This window comes from Colletes gigas, unplaced genomic scaffold (genome assembly GCF_013123115.1).
Source record: "Colletes gigas isolate AHSC1104 unplaced genomic scaffold, ASM1312311v1 Colletes_gigas_Sc00007, whole genome shotgun sequence".
Lineage (NCBI taxonomy): Eukaryota > Metazoa > Arthropoda > Insecta > Hymenoptera > Colletidae > Colletes > Colletes gigas.
Window position 1 is genome coordinate 9,815,210 of NW_025106636.1, and position 22,637 is coordinate 9,837,846.

At 37.4% G+C, this 22,637-nt stretch overlaps 6 protein-coding genes and 1 non-coding gene across 7 annotated transcripts; 4 read left to right on the forward strand and 3 right to left on the reverse strand.

Moving 5' to 3' along the window:
• Positions 1-1,518: 1,518 nt before the first annotated feature.
• On the reverse strand, positions 1,519-7,663 carry LOC122396562 (ras-related protein Rab-27A). Its single transcript, XM_043395091.1, has 5 exons — positions 7,122-7,663; positions 6,258-6,328; positions 5,859-5,973; positions 4,999-5,111; positions 1,519-4,655 (listed from the first exon to the last, which is right to left on the reverse strand). The coding sequence occupies exons 1-5, from the start codon at positions 7,263-7,265 to the stop codon at positions 4,472-4,474; spliced, it is 627 nt and encodes a 208-aa protein (XP_043251026.1). The 5' UTR covers positions 7,266-7,663; the 3' UTR covers positions 1,519-4,471.
• Positions 7,664-8,193: 530 nt separating this feature from the next.
• On the reverse strand, positions 8,194-11,356 carry LOC122396146 (molybdenum cofactor sulfurase 1). The gene is made up of 7 exons (XM_043394295.1): positions 11,194-11,356; positions 10,880-11,036; positions 10,147-10,803; positions 9,099-10,072; positions 8,838-9,035; positions 8,559-8,773; positions 8,194-8,489 (listed from the first exon to the last, which is right to left on the reverse strand). Exons 1-7 carry the CDS (start codon positions 11,285-11,287, stop codon positions 8,304-8,306), a joined length of 2,481 nt encoding a protein of 826 aa, XP_043250230.1. The 5' UTR covers positions 11,288-11,356; the 3' UTR covers positions 8,194-8,303.
• Positions 11,357-11,914: 558 nt separating this feature from the next.
• Trnas-gcu lies at positions 11,915-11,996 on the forward strand. Its single transcript has one exon. It is a non-coding gene; the product is annotated as a tRNA-Ser (tRNA).
• A 2,553-nt stretch (positions 11,997-14,549) lies between these two features.
• On the forward strand, positions 14,550-15,904 carry LOC122396619 (cuticle protein 21.3-like). The gene is made up of 3 exons (XM_043395178.1): positions 14,550-14,652; positions 14,807-15,654; positions 15,817-15,904. Exons 1-3 carry the CDS (start codon positions 14,641-14,643, stop codon positions 15,902-15,904), a joined length of 948 nt encoding a protein of 315 aa, XP_043251113.1. The 5' UTR covers positions 14,550-14,640.
• A 903-nt stretch (positions 15,905-16,807) lies between these two features.
• LOC122396336 (nucleolar protein 16) lies at positions 16,808-17,683 on the forward strand. The gene is made up of 3 exons (XM_043394637.1): positions 16,808-16,957; positions 17,050-17,374; positions 17,446-17,683. The coding sequence occupies exons 1-3, from the start codon at positions 16,857-16,859 to the stop codon at positions 17,569-17,571; spliced, it is 552 nt and encodes a 183-aa protein (XP_043250572.1). The 5' UTR covers positions 16,808-16,856; the 3' UTR covers positions 17,572-17,683.
• Positions 17,684-18,047: 364 nt separating this feature from the next.
• LOC122396343 (ADP-ribosylation factor-like protein 3) lies at positions 18,048-19,503 on the reverse strand. The gene is made up of 4 exons (XM_043394654.1): positions 19,194-19,503; positions 18,766-18,952; positions 18,510-18,691; positions 18,048-18,438 (listed from the first exon to the last, which is right to left on the reverse strand). Exons 1-4 carry the CDS (start codon positions 19,329-19,331, stop codon positions 18,238-18,240), a joined length of 708 nt encoding a protein of 235 aa, XP_043250589.1. The 5' UTR covers positions 19,332-19,503; the 3' UTR covers positions 18,048-18,237.
• A 1,081-nt stretch (positions 19,504-20,584) lies between these two features.
• Positions 20,585-22,165, forward strand: LOC122396620 (jerky protein homolog-like). The gene has a single exon (XM_043395179.1). It carries the CDS (start codon positions 20,585-20,587, stop codon positions 22,163-22,165), a length of 1,581 nt encoding a protein of 526 aa, XP_043251114.1.
• The last annotated feature ends 472 nt before the right edge of the window (positions 22,166-22,637 follow it).

A 22,637-nucleotide genomic window follows, 5' to 3' on the forward strand; every position in this document is an offset into this window, starting at 1 on the left:
CCAACATGGCAGTAGAGCTCTTCTTAGATAAAAATGGGAAGCATTGGAGAAGCAAGGCCGGCATACGAAGTTGTTACTTTCCACTGAGTTACTTCACTGCACGCAGCTCACGTAACAGAATAGCAGAATATAACAAGAGATCATAGCACGTCCTACGAACCCGTCTTTGTAAGGAATTGCAACGATGACGGAAAGTTAATTAATCAAGTTTTATCTTTACTATATAGCGGTTTCAAAGTCACATTTTAAATGTGCAATGTCGCAAGAATCTCCCGCGACGATTTTTACAAAGATTGGGTTCGAAGACCGTGCCCCTTCGTTTCTGTCCTCCCCGTACACGGTCCCCGTTGGCGGCGAAGTATCAACCGGAAGTGATAAATCAGCGGGTAGCACCACTGACCCAGAAAACCGAGCGATTTCGCTATCCGGCGAGGTCGCCACGTAATTTCGTTTTATCTACCGGGCCAATATCTGACTGAAATTGTTCCCCTTTCCATGTCTGACAAGTCGAACGGAGGGACGCGAGATTCTACGTACGGACATCCAGATCTGCCGCGCGAGCAGGATTCCGTCTTTGGCCCACATAACCGGAAGTCTGATCCTGCGCGCCTATCAAGATCAAAGGAATAAAGTATCAGGGGAGCGCGATGCTAACGAAATATAAAACGCTAAAAAATCTACGAACGCTTCTCCATTGATAACAAATTCCTGCCCCCTCCTGCCCCCCGAGCTCTTCTAGAGATTACATTTTCGTGACAATCGTGATAAATAATTTTACGGAACGCAGTAAATTCCGTTCTCGCCGCCCGAGCGAAGTAGACCGAAGCCCCAAAGACCGTTTAGCCACGATAGCTCTAAGGAACTTCCGGTCAGAAGTTCTCGACGCAGCGACTTCATGGAAACTTGGCCCCACCTTGGAGCGAAATTTCGAACGCGTCGGGAGGATGAGAGGAGGAAACAGGCGCGTGCTATGGGGCCGGTGGAAAGAGGCGCCTCTGTCTGGCCGGTGAACCCGGCCACGGTTCGATAAATAGCATCCTTTTGATAGGTCCAGGATCGTACGCTTTGAACGTTTCAATCGCTTTGTCTAGCCGCTATCAAATGAACTTGAGGGGACCACGTAATAATTACTCCGTACAGAGGCAGGACCTAACTGGTAGTCTCAAAGTGGTCGTTACTGGTATCAACGGCACGTTGCCGCCGAGACAAAGCTGGGAAAGCCTAATCGCTCGATTGTCGGCGAGCTTTCACGGAAGCCAAAGCGAGGCCTAAATATCGACTGTACGGTCCAGGATGCTCGTTGCGTAGGCGCTTTAATTTCCACCTTGATCGTCTACAATGTAGCCACTGGGTAGCAAAAGTGAACGATAGGAACATTTAATCGGAAGTGTGTTCAAGCAAATAATTAAGAGAAAAGAGAAGAAAATCTCGATCCTCTGTCTTACTAGGCGTCGCAGGTCGGCAGAGACTTAAAATAAAATGGCAGACTTTGAAATCGGGCATGCGTGTACCTCCGTCTCGTTTTTACAATTTTCTTCTTTATTTGTCGACAAATTCATCTTACGTAGATACATAGAAACGTTCACCGTACGTGTAGCACTTTATAAAAGCTCTTCGGTAATAATCGGAAGGTAATTCCGTCGTACAATGATCGTGGCACATACACGATCCGTAAAAGCGGCGATTCTCAAGAATCCAGGCGAACTTTCGCCGTAAAAATAAGTTTCGCTGCGGGAACGCGAAGCTGGCGGGCTTAAAAGCAGACGTATTCGTAAACAATAACACCAGTGTGTATAAATAGCCTGGCTAATAACCGACGGGGGTTGGTCAGAAACTACGATCGAACTTCCATAAAGGAAATTTCTCGCCGAACTTAAGTGCAACCCGTTGCACCTCTCGCCGCCTTGCGTTGCCGATGAAACCAACTTTTATCACCCCACGGCTCAAGATATTTTCCTGACCCCCGTCCCACTCGGTCGTTCAGTCAGTTTGCATTTGACTTCGACCCCACCGAGAAGTAATAATTGAAACTGCGAAAAGAACACCTGCCGTCTACAGCTCTGATCCCAGATGGGGAGCCATTATTTCTTATGTTTCTGACGAAACGGTGGGGCGGAGTTCATAGCAATGCTGAAAAATCTGAGCTTTCTTAAACCTTGACCGACAGGGAGACGCAAAAATGGCTTACAACTATATGTAATTGTCAACTTGAAACGTGTACTTTATCTTCAGTTCGATAAACTTTGGACGAACTGCAAACGAATACTGTAAAATTTAATATTAAATTATCTATGCATGTAACAAGTATTGCACCCTATCAGTTGAGGCTTAACAAAGAAAGAATGCATGTAACAAGAGCTCAGTTCAGCAAAACATGAAACATTTACTTGCTCGCAGAAATGTTCAAGTACAATTGTCGAGGTAAAATGTCACGCGTATGAGTTACAAAATAGATGAATAAGTACGTGACCATATTTTGCAATGATGATTTCTGAAAGACACGATCACACATGGACACCAACACTGCCACGTTAGGTCACGTTTTCACGTGCCTATCGTAGCTTAATCTACTAAGATCTATTTTCATAAGGTTTTATATAAATTAAAACATATAGATGTAATAATAAAAATTCTCTTCAAAATTCCACTCACTCCAAGTAATCAGAAGACTTATATTAGGAAATTCTCTGAATACGAATGATAAGTTAGTTAAAAAATCAACTACCCTGATTTGTGATTGTACTGCTTTACGCCTCGAAATCCTTACATTTGCGCCTCCGTCTTAAATGCAACTATTTTCATCCTACGCCATCTTCTTTAATACCAAACCACTAGCTGATTACTACCTCACTCAGTATATGCACGTTCAACAATTATAAATTTTTATATATACTCGGAACATATCTCGATAAACCGTTTACTCGCAGAAACTGTGTAAAAATTGGAAGAAATAACACATTGTCTTCGCGATACGAGGGGCTCGGATGGTGCAAGTCCACGAGACTTAATGGAAGATTTCATTTTTGTCAGATACGAGCGACTGTTACCCCTAAAACTATTTCTCTAACAGTCACGCAATTTATAATCCAAAAGGCTATTATTTTTCAAATTCAATAGGGTAGACCAATGCCTTTCGTCATTTGCACATCTCATACAAACGTCTTTTGGCTCTCCTTAACTTAGACACGCGGAATATGTATAAAAGTCAGGAGAAATAACACGTATTCGTATAACTATACCGATCGTACTCGCGGTAGACGTATCTATGTAACGTCTATCGCGTTAAAACTTGGCAAGAAGGTATGAACGATCATCGGTATTCGGTACGACGACAATAGAAACAGGTGTCGCACGAACGGGTAAAAGATGTCGCGCGCGACAAATAACGCTTTGATTGTATTTTCAGTACACGATACTTTTGACTAGGTGTACGAATTTTTGGTTAGACACAATAACAGCATCAAAAATACATTAGATATAGTCGAAAATCACTGAACTCTAATGCCTCAGTGTTTCCCTAAGTCATAGCCATTGTATCACAATCTTTGGCGAGTGAAGAGAGAATGATATACATGTGTGTACATATATACTGAACACCTTGTGCGTACAACATTAACAGGTAAATCGCATTATCGCGGAGAATGAAAGGCAACACGTATGCATCGAGAATAGTCTTGTACCAAGGGAAATGGTAATGGAAGACGACCGTATGTGCGTGGATGCGTGAAACATCGCGAATTGGTTTCGGTGTACACTGATGCACGGATGTGTAATTAACGTGACAGGTCTCTGCATCGTTAGCGAACGATACCGATACCCACTTTTCTAGAAATACGGTAGAACATTGACTACCCGTAAAAATCAATCACAACCATTACAACCTTATTCAAATTCACTTTCTGGCACATAAATGTGGTTACTATTGAGATTTATCTAGCTGCTAAGTTTGATCTAAAGACTCCATATACAGAAGACTGTTACCAAATTGTAGACGCATGTAAAAAAGAATGTACTTGAATAATCTTACCGAGGAGTCCACTAGTAGATCCAATACGAAACGCCGTAATTTTCTGTTCTTGTCCAATAGTTCCCTTTTCTGCTAAGTGCTCGTTTTACAAGATAATTGACTCGTACATGCGTCCAGAACCGTTTCTTTCGCGCCATATTTCTTGATGGACGTACAAAAGTACTTCTACAGGCGTCTTAACACCTTACTAGGTGTGTCTAAGAAGATAAAACTGTAACTAAAAATTGAACAAATATAATGGTTCACCAAGGTGTCCCTGAACTGTTCAGGATAATCAACGTTCCACGCGCATGTGTCGAAGTAACATTCGAACTGGTTCAAACGATAAGAGATTCAAATACAACATTCGCTATTGCCTTGTTGTTAGCTGAATAAAATGCGAGTTATCCAATTTCGTTCGAACTCTGGACGAGGCAATTTATTCAGCTACGTGTAAGGACAATGTCAGCAATAGCAAGAAGTGCTCGGAGGTGGAGTGTCGCGCTCGTGACATCGCAAAACTCGCTGATGTGGCAGCAACGACTTGTCCACGGTGGTGTCCATTCTACTCATCACCCGATCTAGAAGTATTTCCACGGCACGCATCACGTTTTGGCCCGTGGCTGCGCTCGTTTCCAGGTACACCAGCCTGAAGAATACAATTCATTAGGATCTTCGAGCCTCCCCATCATCTCGTTTTTGCAGCTTATACTACCCGAAACCAGAGTGTCCTTATTGAGGAAGCATTATCTCTTTTAAAAACATTCCCTGAACTGCACACTTTTCATTTTACAATAATTTTGGACCTCTGGATGAGATTATTTAATCTCGCTCTTATTTGATCGCCAGTCTGTTAAAGCGATAGTATACCGATCTAGTACCCATAGTTTGTAGTTTTGAACGATTAATTGATTCTGTTCAAACTGTAGCTGAAATCGAAACACTTTCCCAAAAGGACAAACCTTAGGAATATTGTGTACCCTATTATTTACCCGTGCTTCTCTGCTAATTCCCGGGCCTTGTCTTCGCTAACAACCCGTTTGTCTTCGAGATCGGACTTGTTTCCACAGAGAATTATGTCCGGATCTTCGCAATATGCATGAGTCTACACGTACACAGATACAAATCACAATCAAACTTGCGATAATCTTTTTACACTTATTGGATCGAACGACAGTTTAAGTTCGCAAGTATTGGTATATATTTGACTTGTTTCGACCCTTAATTTAGGTTCTCTTCGAAAAATAAACATGTACTATAATATTTACTAAGTTCGTAAGCAAAAATAATGTGAACAATCAGTAACACAGTAAATATGAAGAAAAAAAAAATGTTTTTCCTCGTTACGCATTCGGCATTTTCATATACTTTTATATATTTGTTTAAACAGAAAGATATCAAAACAATTCTACAATAAAATAATCAATAATAAATAATACATTTGAAAATACATATATATCACTGTAATCTATACAGTTTTCAAGAAATCACAAAAATGCATTACCACACATATTTAATATCAATAAAATGAACATCATTTCGTCATGGAAATTCACAGTTGTAGACATTTTTTAAATCAGTAAATAGTTTATGAAATACAAGCAAAATAAAATATACATGATTATCACAAACCTGTTTAAAGCTCTTGCAGACCTAGACCCAAATTTTCTATGCTACAATTCTAATCTACATCATGCTACATGCATAAACATGAAAATCATAGTATGTGAGTATCGTTAATATTCAAATGGGAATACAATTCTAATGAATGTGTTAACTCAAATTATCGTTCGATCAGATTACTCCATGATCTTCCAAAACATTTATAATAATAATGTTAAATAATGAGTACCCTAAGTTGTTCCAACCAATTTCTGACTTCAAGGAATGATATCTCATTGGTCAGATCAAAAATAAGAAGGAATCCCATAGAATCCCGGTAAAAGGCTGTTGTTAGACTTCTGAACCTGAATATCAATGGCATTAGAGTGCTTATGTGAAAAAGTCATGATTAGTTCTATTCTCATTTTTGTTAAGGGGAGTACTAGTGATAAAAAGCTTTTAAGTATGCGCAATAATCTGCATATATTACTTCACCCACTACTATTAGTCCCATTACCACTATGCAATACCACCTTGTCAGTTTTTTTATAAATATATTAAAAACTTATAATCAACAGAAAAATTGTTATTAAAGGGCATTTACTTCTATAATATATGATTTCCAGAGGCTAATTATAAAGATTGTTACCGCTCTTGACCAGCTGTGTCCCACAGCTGCAAGTGCACCCGTTGAGTCCTACCATTTGCTGTCTGGTATATCTGCAATAATTAATGACTATAGTTTGTAAGTAGCAACATATGTTTAAAGTCATTTGCATATATACAGGTTTTTCCCGTTTTAAAACTATTTATGTAATTATCACCCCAATAATTCATTATTTGAAAAATGGTACAAATAGAATTTACTTTATTTCAAGAATGATTAAAGAAATCATTAAAAAATTTCAAGATGACTTTTGTTGTTTTAAATAGAATGTATTTTCGTTTCACTAGAAATGTAAATCGATATGTAGATACATTGTATTTATTGGCTTACAATAAATATCATTAAAAAAATAAGGATCTACTAAATAGCTATCTTGAATGCCACACCAAACACTTAACAATCACTGACGCTGACATATTAGTGTGCTTTAAAATATAAATACCCATAACCTTGACAACCAACATATCGCAGGTTAGTGAATTGGTATTTGAGTGGCTTGCAAGCCTAGTAAAATGAAAATATATAATTGCACTTAAGAAACAAGAATCACTTTGAAATATCTGCAACCCTTCCACCTAGATAAGACTTGTGCCTGTCCTAAAATACCCCCTCCATACAGACTAAGCTTTATTTAAAACATTGTTTCGAATAATGATAAATTCGGAAGGTAGTTGTGTGTATAGATTTAAATGCGATATCCTGTATATGACGTACAGATATGCACATTACTGAATATTTATACATTCGTTAGAAACTTTGTATTTTTCAATGCGAATAGGATTATTCTACAATTAAAGACGAATACTGGTCCAGAACTTAGAAATAATAAATAAATTAATTACTTACCACACGTTTTTCCTTAAAATCGATACCAACTGTGGACATGAAACGGGAATCGAATGTGCCATCGGTATACTGGTACAAAAAACTCGTCTTGCCGACCCCGGAGTTTCCAAGGGCCAAAAACTTAATAAGATAATCGTATTGCATTTTCGTAGATTGATAATTAAAATAGAACACAATTCCTATCGCGCTATTAGCAGAGAACTTTATCGAAAGAAATACTCGGTCTCAAAATTCCGGTGTTACTTCCCAGCATGATTCGAACACACGTCACTTTGTTAGAAACTGTTAACGGTTTGTCTACTACGCAAGTCGCATGAGTGTTTCAATTGTTTAACGACGAGACGAGAAACATGTGCTGCATTAGACACCTGTTGCCTATGTGTACGATTTTCAAAAGATTCGTGGATATCAAAACGAAATACTTAATATATGACTCTATTCGTCTTTTCGTTATACGACCGAAAATGCAACAAAGTGACACGTAAAAAGCAACACTCCCCACGAAATTCACAACCTACAATGAACTGAACCACGTTCACTGTGACGAGTGAGGGGCGTGAGGTGTGAAGAGAAGAACGCCGCGATCATCACGGAAGCGGAACGACGCCATTACACAATACTACCAATCTAGCAAAGAAAACTCTAGCAAATTTATTTGTAAGTAGAAACAAAACTAAGTTTAAATAATTATATTTTTCACATAGAAATCATATTATTTCCTTGTATTATCAAACAATTATACAATTTGTAAACATATTTCATATTATTTTTGCTCCAAATTTATATTTACTTTCGTAATATTCATCGAACGTTATTATTATTATAAAATATTTCTTTTTTGCAAGACATTGGTTCTGTTTTAGATATAAAACACAAATTAGGATGATGTTAACGAAAATGTTAGTAACTTTGAGTTGTCACTTTCGCATTAATAAAAAACCATTACGTTTTAATGTAGGTGCTGAAAAATACTTAAATTTGCAATTTGTAATATTAATATTACAATTTAATAGTTTGAATCTGTAATATTTTCAATATACCGAATGAATTACTTAATCTTATAAGTATCCGGATAGACATTAATTTTTCAGTTCACCATTTTTAATGGTTGACATGAGTTGTTTGACAACAAAGTTCACCTTGTGGGTGATGTTTTGTAATGATAGTAATTTTAACCTCAAATTATGAAATATAAACAGTATCCCCTATAGTAATGATTCCATCTTCTCTGGTTTCTTTGGTTAAATAAATACCAAATCTCAGTTTTCCATGGAATTGTTCAGCAAGTGTACGTAATGGTTCTATTGTTTTTAAACCAGTGGTTTGATCAATGCATATCATTTGACATCTGGTGCATGGTCCAGTTACCTAAAGAGGACAATTTTTCAGTAAAAAGAGAACTACATAATTATTTCTTTAATTCATTTAAATGCATACCATAAAGTTGTTGTTTCCAATTTTAACATGTTTCCATTGTGATTCTTCAAAAGCTTCACAGCCACTTAGTATAATATTTCCTCTAAATCTATGTATAATTGTGTCTTTTTGGACTTCTGTGTCAGATACTTTATCACTAAGCCACAACACACTTGCTTTATTTATTAACAGATACTGAGCTTGACTAGAAAACGATAGCTCTGGTTTATTGCTTTCTATAAAAGAAAAATTCAATTAGGTAATGACAGAGAAGTTTTGTCTTTGGTTTAATCATTATACCTTTCTTTTTAATATCATTATTGTTTTGTTGTATAAGTCTTAAATTTGGTAGACCCAATGATAAACTTAACCATTCAGAGACATCTGCACCACAATCAGTACCTTCTACTTTGTGACCACAAATTCGACTTCGACATAATGTTCCCTCCACAGTATTTACATTGTTATTATCTAAAGGAACACTGATTGTAGGCATCCCTAAAATATTTTACAATTATCAAAATATCATATGATAACATGTGTGATAAATAGGTTTTGTACCTGGATAATTTAATTGCATAATTCCTCTTTCCTTAAATATAACTGGTCTCAGCAAACAAAGATTAATATGTTGTTTTTGTGTTAAACAAGTACCAGAAGATGTAATAATCATCCATTCTCTGTCATATTGCAAACCCCTAGAACTTAAGCTCCAGGAATTTGTTATTTCATAAGCACTACATGATTTTATTGGATATATATATAATTTTGCTAGAATGCATTTCTTCCTAGTGTCATTAATGTTTGTTATTAAATTTACGAAATGGTTGTCACTGATTGAACAACTAATTAATTCTTTCATTCTTTGTAATTTATTTATTATCCCATTATTATTGTTATTTGTTATTTTGGATGCATTTTGCATGATTATATTTTGTTGATAATATTTTCTGTCTAAGATTATTTTATAATCTGACCACCAGTCTGGAAGTTTATTTATTTGTGGTCCATCTACAAAACATTTATTGATCATGAGCAGTAAAGTCTGAACATCATTAACTGTAGACATGTATCCAAATGAAACTCTTATAGCTCCTGTTGGTCTATCATTTATTAAATCTGCATCCCCTCCACAAACATATCCTGCATCATAGTTTTGAAGAACTTCTTTATTTGATAAAGCTAAATGCCTTTGACATGCACCAGGATTACAGAAACAACCAGTTCTAAGATGTATTTTAAATAGAGCTGCCATATTCAAGACTTCCATGTACCCTACATATTCACCATTAGAACGCATGAGATTGAAAGAAACAATACCTCCTTGTAAATCAGGATTGTCATAAGCTGTATCAGAATATAGTTCTACAACAGGATTTTCATTACTGTGATGAAGCATTAGCAAAGAATTGTGTAAAAACTTGGCAAGTGAAAAAATATGTTTTGAAATTTGTTTCATTGTTATGGATGACAATATGTCAAAACCATATTTTAATGATATTATAGAAAGAAATGGTACAGTACCATCTTCAAACCTGTAAGAAGATAAAAACTAATAAAAAAATCTAATTTCTTAATTTTTTTTTAATCAGATTATGAATTTATGTACCTTTGATGCAGACTTTTGCGTTTTACATGAAACATTTCAGAGCTCAAAGAAACATCTACAGTACCACCACCATAATAAACTTTGTGTAATACATCTACACTAGAATTTTTTACTAATAGTGCACCAATTCCAGTGGGATATCCAAACATTTTATAAAATGATAGACACACAAAATCTGGTTTGTAAACAGACAAGTCCAAGTCATTTGTTGATACAAAAGCAGAAGCATCCAATAAGACATACCATTTAGTGGATACATTAGAAGTGATATCAGAGAGAATTCCCTTATGCACATCTTCAATCCATTTTAGGGGATATTTTAATCCCGAAAAATTACACTGTGCAGGATATACAAAAAGGGAATTGCTGTTTTGTTGTGAAGAAGTCAAGGAATGAAAAGGAGAATAAAACACTTTAAAAGCATTATCATGAGTCAAGCAAGTTATTTTTGCTCCATGTTGTGCTACAACTTCTCTCATACCAAGAACTGATGTATGATTATCTTGTGTATAAACAAAATGTCCTGATTGTAAAGTACTGTTTGTTCCCTCTTTGTTAAACAGAAAAGTATCAGCTATTAGCTTCAAAGATGCAGTTGCACTTGATGTGAATATAACAGTATATTCATCAGAAGATGTGTGAAAATGATCTAAAATTCTGAAAGAATGAGAACATGTTAATACACATATATGTTAACAATACCTACACACATTTTTTTTATTAGACTTCTTACACATATCTCATATGTTCTATGATATCATGAGTTACATTGCTTGCAGTTCCAATAGAGTGAGGATTAGCATAGAGTGTGCTATACAAATCAGTAGTCACACTTTTTATTTGTGAATCTGAATACAAAGTTGCCCCTGCATGATCTAGGTAACATTCCTCTGAAAAAATTGAAAAATAACTATAGTTTTGTCTTTTTCTTTCATTCATTAAACAGGGGATACTTTCATCACTTTACCTTTTGCGACATATATTTCAGTCGCCTTTATATATTATAAAAGTACAATGGAATTACAACATAAGTCAATTATTACTTACCTTTAATTCTTGAAAAATCATTTTCCAACATTTTTTTAATCGCGTCATCGTATACCGGTGTATACGATACTTTTGTGTCTTTGGTATCTTCCATGTTAACAAGACTGAGTCGTGTGGATTTACTAATGCGGCTATGGTTTCATATCAACATAGTATATCAAATGAGTTCTCGAGAACTGTCGGCATGACGTAGTATTATTACCTAATAGAAATGACGATAACTGTTATTGTCGTTTTCTTGGCCTCTAAATAGTATGGTGAAGAATGTAATTTCATTCAATCACATCAACGGTATGAAGTATTTTTAGAAGTACAAGTAGCTTGTTATATCTTTGAAATATACATTTTTTAATGAATTGTATGGTCAGATTTCCTGAAATTAAAAATCGGAAATAAAGAATAATCATGCTCGGTGTGACACATTGTATTTTATTAAACATTAAATCGAAAAGTATCAGATATCGGAGAAATATAAATTATCAGTTTGTGATAGAGTTGTTTACAAACGTATGTTACTCGATTACATAATGCGCACACGTATAGAAAGCATTAAAATGCGTTCAGCATATGGAACAAATGCACGAGTATACTTCAAGATCAATTTAAGTACGTAATAGTAAGTAAAAATGTTTATGAAGAAACGGAAAGTGAAAGGTGTTTTAATGTTAAAATTTAAAAAGTTTTCGGGCATAATAAACATTTAAAAAGTACTTCCTCATGTGACGAGGTGGCCGAGTGGTTAAGGCGTTGGACTGCTAATCCAATGTGCTCTGCACGCGTGGGTTCGAATCCCATCCTCGTCGGTTTTCTATTTTGACTTTTTTTTTTTACTTTATACCTACCCATCCATTACGTTAATATAATTTGTTATAAAATGACTATAAAGTTACTATTAACAGCACACGATCTGCAGTTTATTTCATGGTGTTTAAAGATGGGTAACAGAAAATCTCTCGATTAGAAAAATTATTTACAATAAGCATTATCGTTGTAACAACTTTGTAACAATTTTCTTTCAATTGTCGCTGTTGAAACCTTAAGAAAATTATCACTGAGAGGAAAAAAGAAGGGTTATAAAGAAAACAAACAATGTACATGATTGCTTCGATAGAAGTATGCCCTTGACATTGCGCAAAGAATGCATGAAGGAACCTGCTAAAAATATAAAACGACTTGGTTAAGAGAAGACACAGATTTGTGGAATAACAATGCGTAATAACTTTCAAACAGACAGACCTCCGATACCACAGACGTGGGGAAGCGAAAATGCATCGCCAACGCGATCTTATGAATTATTGAGCGAAGAACAGTCCATTATTTTTCAACCTGAACATTGTACAGGTAAACTAAAATGAAAAGTGAATTTAGAGCAACAATAAATTTTTCCAACCATTTATTCTTGCATCTGATATCAGTAACATGAATCATCTGTGACCTTAAATTGATCTCGAAATTAAATTATACCTGAAACATTCTTTTCCGCCGCCAAAAATAAAGGAGACATCTAACTGTCCTTGATTTGTCAGAATAACTTGTACACCAAATAAAATTCTGCTTACAAAATTAACATTTCTTTAGTGTCATTTATATATTTATCATCTTGTTTCATATCTAAATGATGCAACGCTAATAAATTGCAGCCTCGGATAATACGGTAGGCCTGTCCCCAACAGAAGAGTACCTCCAGATGACGAAACGCCTCATCGAAATCAATGCATTGCCTCCTCGCGTTATTACGATACTCAAACGACTTTACGATAGGTATAAGTCCATTCAAGGTTACGGTCCAGCGACTTGGGACACGGAAACGGATTCGTTATTGTTGATTTTTGCCGAGACACGGGAAGAAGAGCCATCAACATCTGACAAACCGGATCAAAGCAAGGAAGGCAGAGCCATTAGGATATCCGAATTAGAAGTTGAACAGCGTCATTTCGAATTGCAGACAGTTCAGGATTTAAGTCTCGAGCATCATTGCGATTCGGAGGTCTTCGCGATCAATAATGTCTTCTCTAATTTCTCGTTGCGCGAAGCAGGTTACGAAAAAAAGCTAAAGAAGCGCCTCACTCGCCGGATAACAAAGCAAATAAATGAGTTTTCTGGAAGCAACCCGAACGGGAGTGGACAAAATACCGCGTCTGTCGATGTTGACCAAGAAACCGAGGCAAGAGCAAACGGACGACTGCGAAAAGTGCGTTGCAATTAGGAACTCCATTTGTTCGTTAGGAAGCAGACCTGTGTTAGACGATGATTCATTTCCTCGTATCTGGTTTTAGATATTGAAGAACATTAAGATGGACAAATGAATCAAAATGGCAAAACAGTAAAAAATCTTTTAGTTTCTCTTTTTTTTTGTAATAGACTAGATGTCACGTACACGCGATTCAAGTCGGTACTAGATGTTACGCCATTGCGTGTCGTTTCAGGGTCGTCAGGGTCATGCATATTAGTTTCTGTGCCCGCTACCGACCGGTTACTTTATGTCTAATAATGCAATCAGATCACCAATACACCTTCAGATATTACGTAGAACCGGTATAAAACACATATGGCTTTATATGTCAGTGCCACAATTCGGAGAAAGTGCGTCCTTGACGAGTTTTACAATAGTACGACCCAGTATTGGTATATGTGTATCACACGTTGCATAAATGAAGGGAAGGCCATGGTATAAGGAAAAAAAGATCGCTACATGTGACGTAGCAACATTCTCTGTTACAAATGGACAATTCGTCAATTTGATGATGAGCTGGGTGGTATGCAATTGTACTCAAGGCGGAAATATATTTATTTGATACAATAGTTACAAATAATGGTCATTGAATAAACGTATAAAATATATTTATTTTCATCGTGTACTTACATTAATGATTCGTTATTCAGGCACGAATAATTTTGAAGTTAATTTGATGCTTGCATGACCGCACGACAGCCGTATAATGGGAGCCGCAATGATTCATAAAATGTTCACGAACGGCATTATCCCGCGGTAACTACATACTGGAAAGAAAGTATGAAGGCCAGATCATTTGTGCCCTAATGTATTGTAATAGCCATACCGTTATTGTAAACGCACATGGTTCTATACGTAAATGATTAACATGTTACATATTGAAGTCTTACCGAAATTGGAGTGACTATTTCTTACGTATACTTACGGAACTGGTGATCTTATTTGCGTCGGGACCACGCCTCGAATTCGTCCGTGTCCTCTTTTCCCCAGCTATCCTTCTCCACCTTCACACTTTCTATCTTCCTTTCTTAATAATTCCGCCGAAAAAAAGTGCCGTGGTACAGTTTCCCCCACCCCCGTTCGGCGTATCCAATAGCATCGGGAGCAGTGGCACCTAAAATTCGATTGATCCCCCTGCAATCTTAGCTGCATATAAATAGTGGCCCGGTCTCCGATTTTGCCAGAGCCGAACAACTCTTTCAAGCAATAGCAAAATGGCACTAAAGGTAAGCATCTACCAGAACGCATACGCTGTCGGGATGAATATATACCCATCATGAATAGGAACTTTGTCTTTCCCACTTGGTTTCTCTATTCATGTAATTATATACATCCTCCTTATTATGGCGAATAAATTAAATTACATATATATTTTTCTAGTTCGTAGCATTCGTAGCTTGTTTGGGGTTAGTCCGCGCTAGCGGTCCAGCGGCGTACGAAATCGCCACCGCATCCGGAGACCTGGGCAGCATTGGTTACAGCCAGGAGTCCACGCAGAAGGGCTACGCGGGCCAGAACGTGATCTCGGCTTACTCGAGAGGCGAGGACAGCGCACATTCCTCCGTCCGCGTGAGCAGTCACAGCATCAGCAACGATGGCCTGTTGAACTACAACATCGCCCATGAACCCCTCATCGCCAAGAGCTACGCTGCCCCTTACAGCTACGCTGCATCGGCACCTTTACTGACGAAGACCTACGCCGCCCCGCTCAGCTATGCCGCCCCAGCACCTCTTCTAGCCAAGAGCTACGCTGCGCCTTACAGCTATGCCGCCCCATCGCCTCTTCTAGCCAAGAGCTACGCTGCGCCTTACAGCTATGCCGCTTCAGCGCCTCTTCTGACCAAGAGCTACGCTGCCCCGCTCAGCTACGCTGCTCCAGCATCCCTTCTGACCAAGGCCTACGCTGCTCCAGCTACTTCATTCCTAACTAAGTCCTACCTCCAACCATCTGCTCCTCTCCTGGCCAAGTCCTACCTCGCACCTTCTGCATCCCTTGCATACCCTGCCCAGTTGCCACTGATTGCTAAGAGCGGTTTGATCGCCCACGGTGACCCATATTCCGCGTCCATTGCTTCGGCTCCACTCCTGACTAAGACCTACGCCCCTTCGATCATCGCCAAATCCGCATCCCTCTACGACTACGCTCCCCAAGTCATCTCGAAGACCCTCGTACCCTCAGGCACCATCAGCCACACCGTCTTCAACGGCATTGGAGCCAACTATGCTTGGTAAACACACTCGATACACTCGTTAGTCCTCTAAGTTTCTGGAACTCTGTACTCGTAAAGTCGGGTGCAAAGAGTTCGGCCAATTCGACTCGGACACTGCTTAAGTGTTACCTGAATGGGTGCACTTTTTGAATTGGGTCGAGTATGCTCTTTCTGGCGTAGTTCGTATTTCGTAGCGAACTTCGACGATGACTTTGTTAAAAAGCTCAGCATCTGCTGCAAATACGGATCCATCGAAACGAAAGACTAATGAAACAAACTGGATCTGTCTGTGTAGATGAAATTCTCAGTGATTTTACCGATACCATTCACCCCTCGATCAGAACAGTCAAATTTCATTGTACGTATATCAATTGCGCATACATGCATAGATATACATACATGGAAACTGTATAAATAACTATATGTGACTGTATTTATGTTCGCTGTTCATATTTCCCTCCGGAACATTTTCCCAAACAAAGCATTCCCCGTGGAGACATTGGCACATGTACTCGAAATATTGGAAAATAAATTTTTATTTTGTACCTAACTACATGATAATTTTGTCTTTCCCTTTCTTCTACGTAAAGTGTGATTCATGACGAACTAATTTACATTGAAGGAACTAAACTTATTTTTGAATAGCGCCGAGCATCACGTTCGACCGCCATTTTCTGCCGTCTGGTAACACTGGACGTGCTTGAACTTCGATATGTTCCATGAAAAGACTTTCGGACATGTACTAATTGTAAGAGATTTCTACTTTAATGTTAGAATGATGATTTGCATACAATGGACGATGAACGTTTGAAATTGATACACACGAAATCCTGAATAAATTCAATACCTAGTTTCACCTTATACATTTTAAGTGATTTATTGAGTGTCAGTTCGGTTTGAATGAAAAATGTATTATACATGTGAGTACAGTGTTCATAAAATCAGATTAAAGTATATTAATGTAAAAGAATAAAATTAGAAAAGTGTTCAAATAAATGTAACGTTATGTATACCTTATTTGCCATAACATTGCATTTGCTGCCTAAGATTATATCAATCTAGGGATTTGTTTCGATATAGGGAAAAACTATTAAGTTGGTATTCAATCTATAAACCTGTCCATTGCATAGTACATTCATGTTAATACTTACTCTGTCAGTTTGAATGTAAGAATAAGACAACTGTATTCGAAAAACACGTGGTAATTTAGAACTATCAAAATGACGAAAATCAGAAAAGTGAAACGGAAGAAGAAGTTTCGCATGAGCGTAAATCGTAAGCGATTACGAAATAAATTAAGAAAATTACCAACAGTACAATGGTAAATATTATAAACAAAAAGCAATTATGCTTTGATTTTTGTTAGCACTTTCCATGAATGGAAATCTGAAAATGAAACTGATTTATCTGCAGTCCTCAAATAGAACAATCATGGGAGATATCTATGTCCACTCGTACAAATTTAAAACAAATGGGTTTGGTATATGATCCAAACGAGGCATTGAAAATTCCAAATATTAAACAAGAGCTCATTAAAGAGGCAAAACAAAAAGTAGCAGATCCTGAAGATATGTCAGATGATGAAGAGGAAAACATGGACATAACATGTGTGAAAAGTCATATAGCTAAAGAACTAGAAGCAGAGGCAAAAGCTCCAAGAAGGAGGATGTTCAAGTTACCAAATAGTCAAGTACAATTTCTAACCTATTTAATGGACAAGTATGAGGAAGATTATAAGGTAGTGTTTTCACTTTAAAGTAATTTATTTTATAATTGACAACATCTCTTACTGCTACATCAATTATGTAGGCTATGGCACGAGACAAGAAGAATTATAACCAATTAACATGGAAACAAATACGTGCTAAGATTAAAATATTCAAGGGTATTCCTGAGCAATATAATGAGTATCTTCAGAACAAAAGTATGCAATAATAATTAATTTCCCATATTTAATTAAGATATATTTCAAGTATTTGATTGTGTATAAAACATTAAAATATAGAATTAATATACAAGTGTTGTTATTTAAGTAAATACAAGAACAATAGGGAAAAAAGGTTCAAACACTATTTTTTTAAAAGTAAAACAAGACATTTTTACATTACTATACATTGATAATCATCAAAATATATACTTTCATATGTATAACTTCTGAACATTTACCATTTTGTATATCAATTACAAAAACCAGTGTAGTATAATGTATTTTATATTATGCATAATTAAAATAAAAAATATGACAGTATTTACTATAGCCTTGTAAGTGAAATAAATAATTTATTAAATAAATATATATGTTAAAGAAACCAGTATAAAAGTACAACAAAGAGGATTGCAAATATACTATACTGAGCAATACTTAAAAAATTGTACAAGTTTATTTATAGTTTTTTTTTTTTAATGCTTGAATTATTTTCTTAAAAAGTTCATATTGGACAAATTGTTTATAATCATTTCAATTTATCGAAAAATTGAGAACAGTGTGCCACATTAGACATACTGTTTCTCATACTCCATTCTCTTACCCATCTATTTCTTTCGTTTTTTTACATATAAAGCATTTTTCAACAAATTAAATAAACAATAAAGAAATTATCTTTAAGTTGCCATAGAGAATATTTTTTTCCTAACTGCATCAACAGATGCATGGTGCCAGGTACATTCAGTTGTTTCTGCTGGCTCCTCTGGCAGAGGTCTTGTTTGACATCCAATTAGTTCTACTTTGTGCTTATGAGGAGAGATACTTAATAAATCTAAAGCTTTCTTAACTTCTTCTGGCCTCAGAGCATTAGGGCAATCCTAATTTCATATACAAAAAAGTTAAATATCACATTGATGATTGTGTGACCCCTCTACTCAATGACATTTACCTGTTTATTGGCAATTACTAAAATTGGTACATTATCCATTCTTGCATCTCCTACCAACTCTTTAAGAACAGAAGCAGCCAAAGATAATTTGTCTGTATCTGATGCATCTACTACAAACAACAAAAGGTCTGTGTCTTGTAGAAAAGCACTCCAATATTTTCTACTGGCATCTGCACCCCCAACTAGCAACAAAATTGTATTCATCTTTATATCCACGTTAGTTTTTGATGAACCAGTAACCAAAGAATATACATACTATCCCAGACATTATATGAATATGACCCATGTTTTATTCTATATACAGAGGAACCCTGTGTTGACTTTGGGGGAACAGTGTAAGAATTTTCATCTCCATTTGCAACACATATCTGATTTATAATTGAAGTTTTTCCAGCTCCTTCTAAACCCAATAGAAGCACTCTTTTTTCATGGCTGTCATCAACCTATAAAGGTACAGTGACAGTGACCCATAGAAAATTTGTGTTCTACTACATGTTATTAAAATCTTTTCTTATTTTTGAAGAATAATTAAGAGAAATTTCATACGAATCTGAACACCAATGAATCAAAGTTGTTGACAATTTATAATTGATCACTAACAGAATAAAAATGTACGGAGAAATTTCTAACCGCTGTGCGAGAGAAATCGCTTAAAATTGTTTTGAACAAGATTGAAATTCTAACCTTGGATACTTCTTCAAAACCCTCGTCTATTGTCAGAAGCTCTCGCTTTTTCCAATATCGATACGCGATGTAAGTACCGATACAGGCACTGCCGATCCAAAGGATCTTTGGACTGCTTCGAAATACATTTCGTACCATTGCTACTCATAAATCGTCCTGCTTAGGAAAACACTGAAAGTGGACCGCTTTCTCGCCTTCTATTCCGCGTGTTAGCACGTTATAGCACGCGTAAACACTTCACCGTGTGACATACACCTTACATCATTATAGAGATACGTATATATATAAATACAAGGTTCGTAGGGTTCAGTCAAAGAAATATTTGCATACTCAGAAAATTGCAACAGTTTATAATAAAATCTCTTTCCAAAACACCAACATTTCTTTTGTGTGTTAATTTGGTACTACTGATAAGATAAAGGTTGGTAAGAAAATCGACTTCCCACTGCGCCTTTTTAATTTATCTAATATACAGGATACTTCGTACAAGTTATGGCATATTGCTTTTTTGGAAACACGAACGACGACAAAATACATGTCTAATACATATTTTATACTTTGCGTACATTGTTGTGGGCTTTTCAGCAGCATGCCATAAGCAGGCCAGAGAGAAAATGATAGCCTCTTCATCTCTTTAGTGGAGTGATATTATTAATCAAACACATTAAATACTGTGGATTTTGCCCTGCTTTGGTTTGTAGGAACTACGATTTCGGTGTATTCCTTATTTGTTGAGCCTTAAGCACTGTTTCACGTCGCGTTGCATACATTTGAACGTGGCCTAATGCGAAGAAGACACGTGATACGTACAATTTCCAACCGGTGTATCTCGTTTCTTTCATTGATTCTTTGTCTCGCTCTGTCTTTCGTACAGCCTCGTCAATGAATGTGTGTGCAATGGAATACGAGCGCTTGGCATAGAGAAGCCGCGGTTTACATGTGACGTTCTTCGCGTTTCACATGCTTAAGGCGAGAACGAGATGGAAAATGCGCCATTGGAACCGAAGACAAGCGTGAAATGATATTTACAAGGCATTGGTACTTTATCCAGTAGAAATAAACAAAAGTATCTCTGTTATCATAAATAAAATAGACAAAAGGCAACGTAACCTCTCTACGCTAAGCGACTATGTTGTTTATCGCGCACGCTGGTCGCGCATGCAAAGGATGAAACATCTAAAGTCCGAAAGTTAGAGCGAGACGAAGTATGAATGTTTCGTCTCCGTTTCTAGTAACTTGGCTAACAGTTGCTTCGACTCGTTCTAGCCTTCACTTGCAAAGAAGCGAAACATGATCGCTCGGGAGCGTGTCTCTACGTTCAAAGCTCAGCCTTAATTAATATCGCGTCTGCAATAACGTCGCTTTCTTCGAAGAACGACAGAGAAAAAAAAATGAACAATAGCTTTATACTTAAAAAACCTGCGATTTCCATACAGCAGAAACTAGATATCTTGCATAAATTGAACAGTGGTGTATCTGTAGTTAAAGTAGCTTGTGAATATTGCCTTCACCCCACCACCGTTCGTCGTATTCGGCGAAACGGATTGACTGTTCACGGTCCCGGCGGGGAGAGCGACCAAATTCAAAAGAAGAAGCTGCGAGAATCGATCGAAGAATTAGAAATATATCTTCACGCGTGGCTCGTAGAACGAAAAGCATTGGGAAAACCGATCACTGACCCGTTACTGCAAGAACAGGCACGACACGTGGCGGGTCAATTTGTAGAAGGAAACGAATTTGAAGCCTCTAACGAGTGGCTGGCGAAATTCAAGAATCGCTACTACATCCACGTAGACGAGACTCAGGACGAAAAAGGAACGGTTGTTGATGAATTTGCGGCATCGTTTGCTCGCAAAATAGTAGGGGGGGATATACAATGCGACGACCTATACAACATGGCCGAAACTGGTTTGATGTGGAAGGCAATACCCACCGAAATGTTGGGCTATAACAATGAAATAAACATCGAAGGTGAACAATTGAAGAAAGACCGCGTAACTATAGGCTTATGCGCAAACGCGACAGGTACACACAAGCTGAGACCATTGTTAATACATAAATTCGATGATCTAAGTGCGCTGCACAATGCGGAGAATCCGCTGGCAGTGTTATTTAAAACGCAGAAAAGCATTTATATAAACCAGTCGATATTTAAAGACTGGTACGAGAATCACTTCAAGCCTGTCGTAAGAAAACGACAGTCTGAGAGCGGTACAAGTAGAACAGTTGTTCTCTTGCTGGACAGTTGTTGGTGGTACAAGATAGATCCGTCCGAACAACTGGATGATGACTATTTCAAAATCCTGTTCTTACCTCCTAACACCACTTCGATTCTGCAGCCTATAAATCAAGGAGTTGTTGCAAAGACTAAAATGTCTTTTCGTCATAAACTACTGCAACAAGTTCTTTCTTATCCCGGCGGGATACAGGAGTTCTATCAAAAATACAGTATCGAGGATTGCATTAAATTCCTCTACGAGGCGTGGACAGACACGAGCGCCATAAGCATATTTAACGCCTGGAGAGGAATTGTTCGGTGTGTCCCATGGGTCAAGCCAGTCACAGAAGAGACTACCGATCCATTGGAACCACAATTGGAAGACGTGATCGGTGCTATACTTAGCGAAGAACTCTCCAATGAAAGGATTAGAGAATTCTTATCCAACTGCGAGGAAGCAGAGAACAACTTCTCCGAAGAGGAGACAGAGGAAGTTAACGAAGAAGAAGAAGGACAAGAGGTCCACGAACCGAAAGTGGGCGAAAACATCGACATTAAAGAAGAATTTTATGTAGAACAACGCGTGAACGCAATGGAGGAGGGGCTAGAAGATCTGCAGGAAGACGCACGAAGAAAAGAATTGAGGGCAGCCTTTAATGTTTTGACTAAGTACGCGGAAAAGGAGGCCTGGTTCGTTCAAGTAACGATTGCAAATTTACAAAAGCACTTTCTGGACAGAACAAATAATGTCTAGCACGCGAAGGATAGTGTATCGAGCGCCCAAAAGACGGAGCGGACAGTCGACAAAGGAAAACTGATACATGCCCTCTTTCTCGATTCTCCGAAGCTGCCCGAAATAATTTCGGACCATCTCGTGGGAATCGAGAGAGGAAGGCTCACATTTGCCGTCTCGCTCTTGAACACCTGAAACACCTGGACATTTCTGATATATCTGACAACGAAAAGAATATGGAAAAATCCACCATTTTTAGGGAAGGAATTTTAGAAAGGACCTCTTAGCTGGATTGAGATGTTACATACTTCTTTTTATGTAAATGAAATACAGTAGTTCCATATGTATACCTGTCTTTAAATAAGTGAGGCTATGTTTTTCTCCCCAGAGTGTACCGGTTTTCGTTTTCAGTCCCTTTAACTAGATTCTCCTCCATCTCGCTTAAACCTTCGCAAGGCAAGAGCGACTCAAAAATGGCGGGGAGCGTACCAAG

Coding starts and splice junctions, on each gene's coding strand:
- LOC122396562 (XM_043395091.1), bottom strand. CDS start 7,265: ATGCAATACGATTATCTTATTAAGTTTTTGGCCCTTGGAAACTCCGGG. Junction 6,329..7,121: donor ATTTTAAGGAAAAACGTGTG/GTAAGTAATTAA, acceptor TAATTATTGCAG/ATATACCAGACAGCAAATGG. Junction 4,656..4,998: donor GAATTAGCAGAGAAGCACGG/GTAAATAATAGG, acceptor TGTATTCTTCAG/GCTGGTGTACCTGGAAACGA.
- LOC122396343 (XM_043394654.1), bottom strand. CDS start 19,331: ATGGTACGAAATGTATTTCGAAGCAGTCCAAAGATCCTTTGGATCGGC. Junction 18,953..19,193: donor GTTTTGAAGAAGTATCCAAG/GTTAGAATTTCA, acceptor GTACCTTTATAG/GTTGATGACAGCCATGAAAA. Junction 18,692..18,765: donor TTCATATAATGTCTGGGATA/GTATGTATATTC, acceptor TTTTGTTGCTAG/TTGGGGGTGCAGATGCCAGT.
- LOC122396336 (XM_043394637.1), top strand. CDS start 16,857: ATGACGAAAATCAGAAAAGTGAAACGGAAGAAGAAGTTTCGCATGAGC. Junction 16,958..17,049: donor AAATTACCAACAGTACAATG/GTAAATATTATA, acceptor ATTTATCTGCAG/TCCTCAAATAGAACAATCAT. Junction 17,375..17,445: donor AGTATGAGGAAGATTATAAG/GTAGTGTTTTCA, acceptor TCAATTATGTAG/GCTATGGCACGAGACAAGAA.
- LOC122396620 (XM_043395179.1), top strand. CDS start 20,585: ATGAACAATAGCTTTATACTTAAAAAACCTGCGATTTCCATACAGCAG.
- LOC122396619 (XM_043395178.1), top strand. Junction 15,655..15,816: donor ATTGGAGCCAACTATGCTTG/GTAAACACACTC, acceptor TTTCTGGCGTAG/TTCGTATTTCGTAGCGAACT.
- LOC122396146 (XM_043394295.1), bottom strand. CDS start 11,287: ATGGAAGATACCAAAGACACAAAAGTATCGTATACACCGGTATACGAT. Junction 9,036..9,098: donor TATGCAATTAAATTATCCAG/GTACAAAACCTA, acceptor AAAATATTTTAG/GGATGCCTACAATCAGTGTT. Junction 8,774..8,837: donor TAATGATATTAAAAAGAAAG/GTATAATGATTA, acceptor TTTCTTTTATAG/AAAGCAATAAACCAGAGCTA.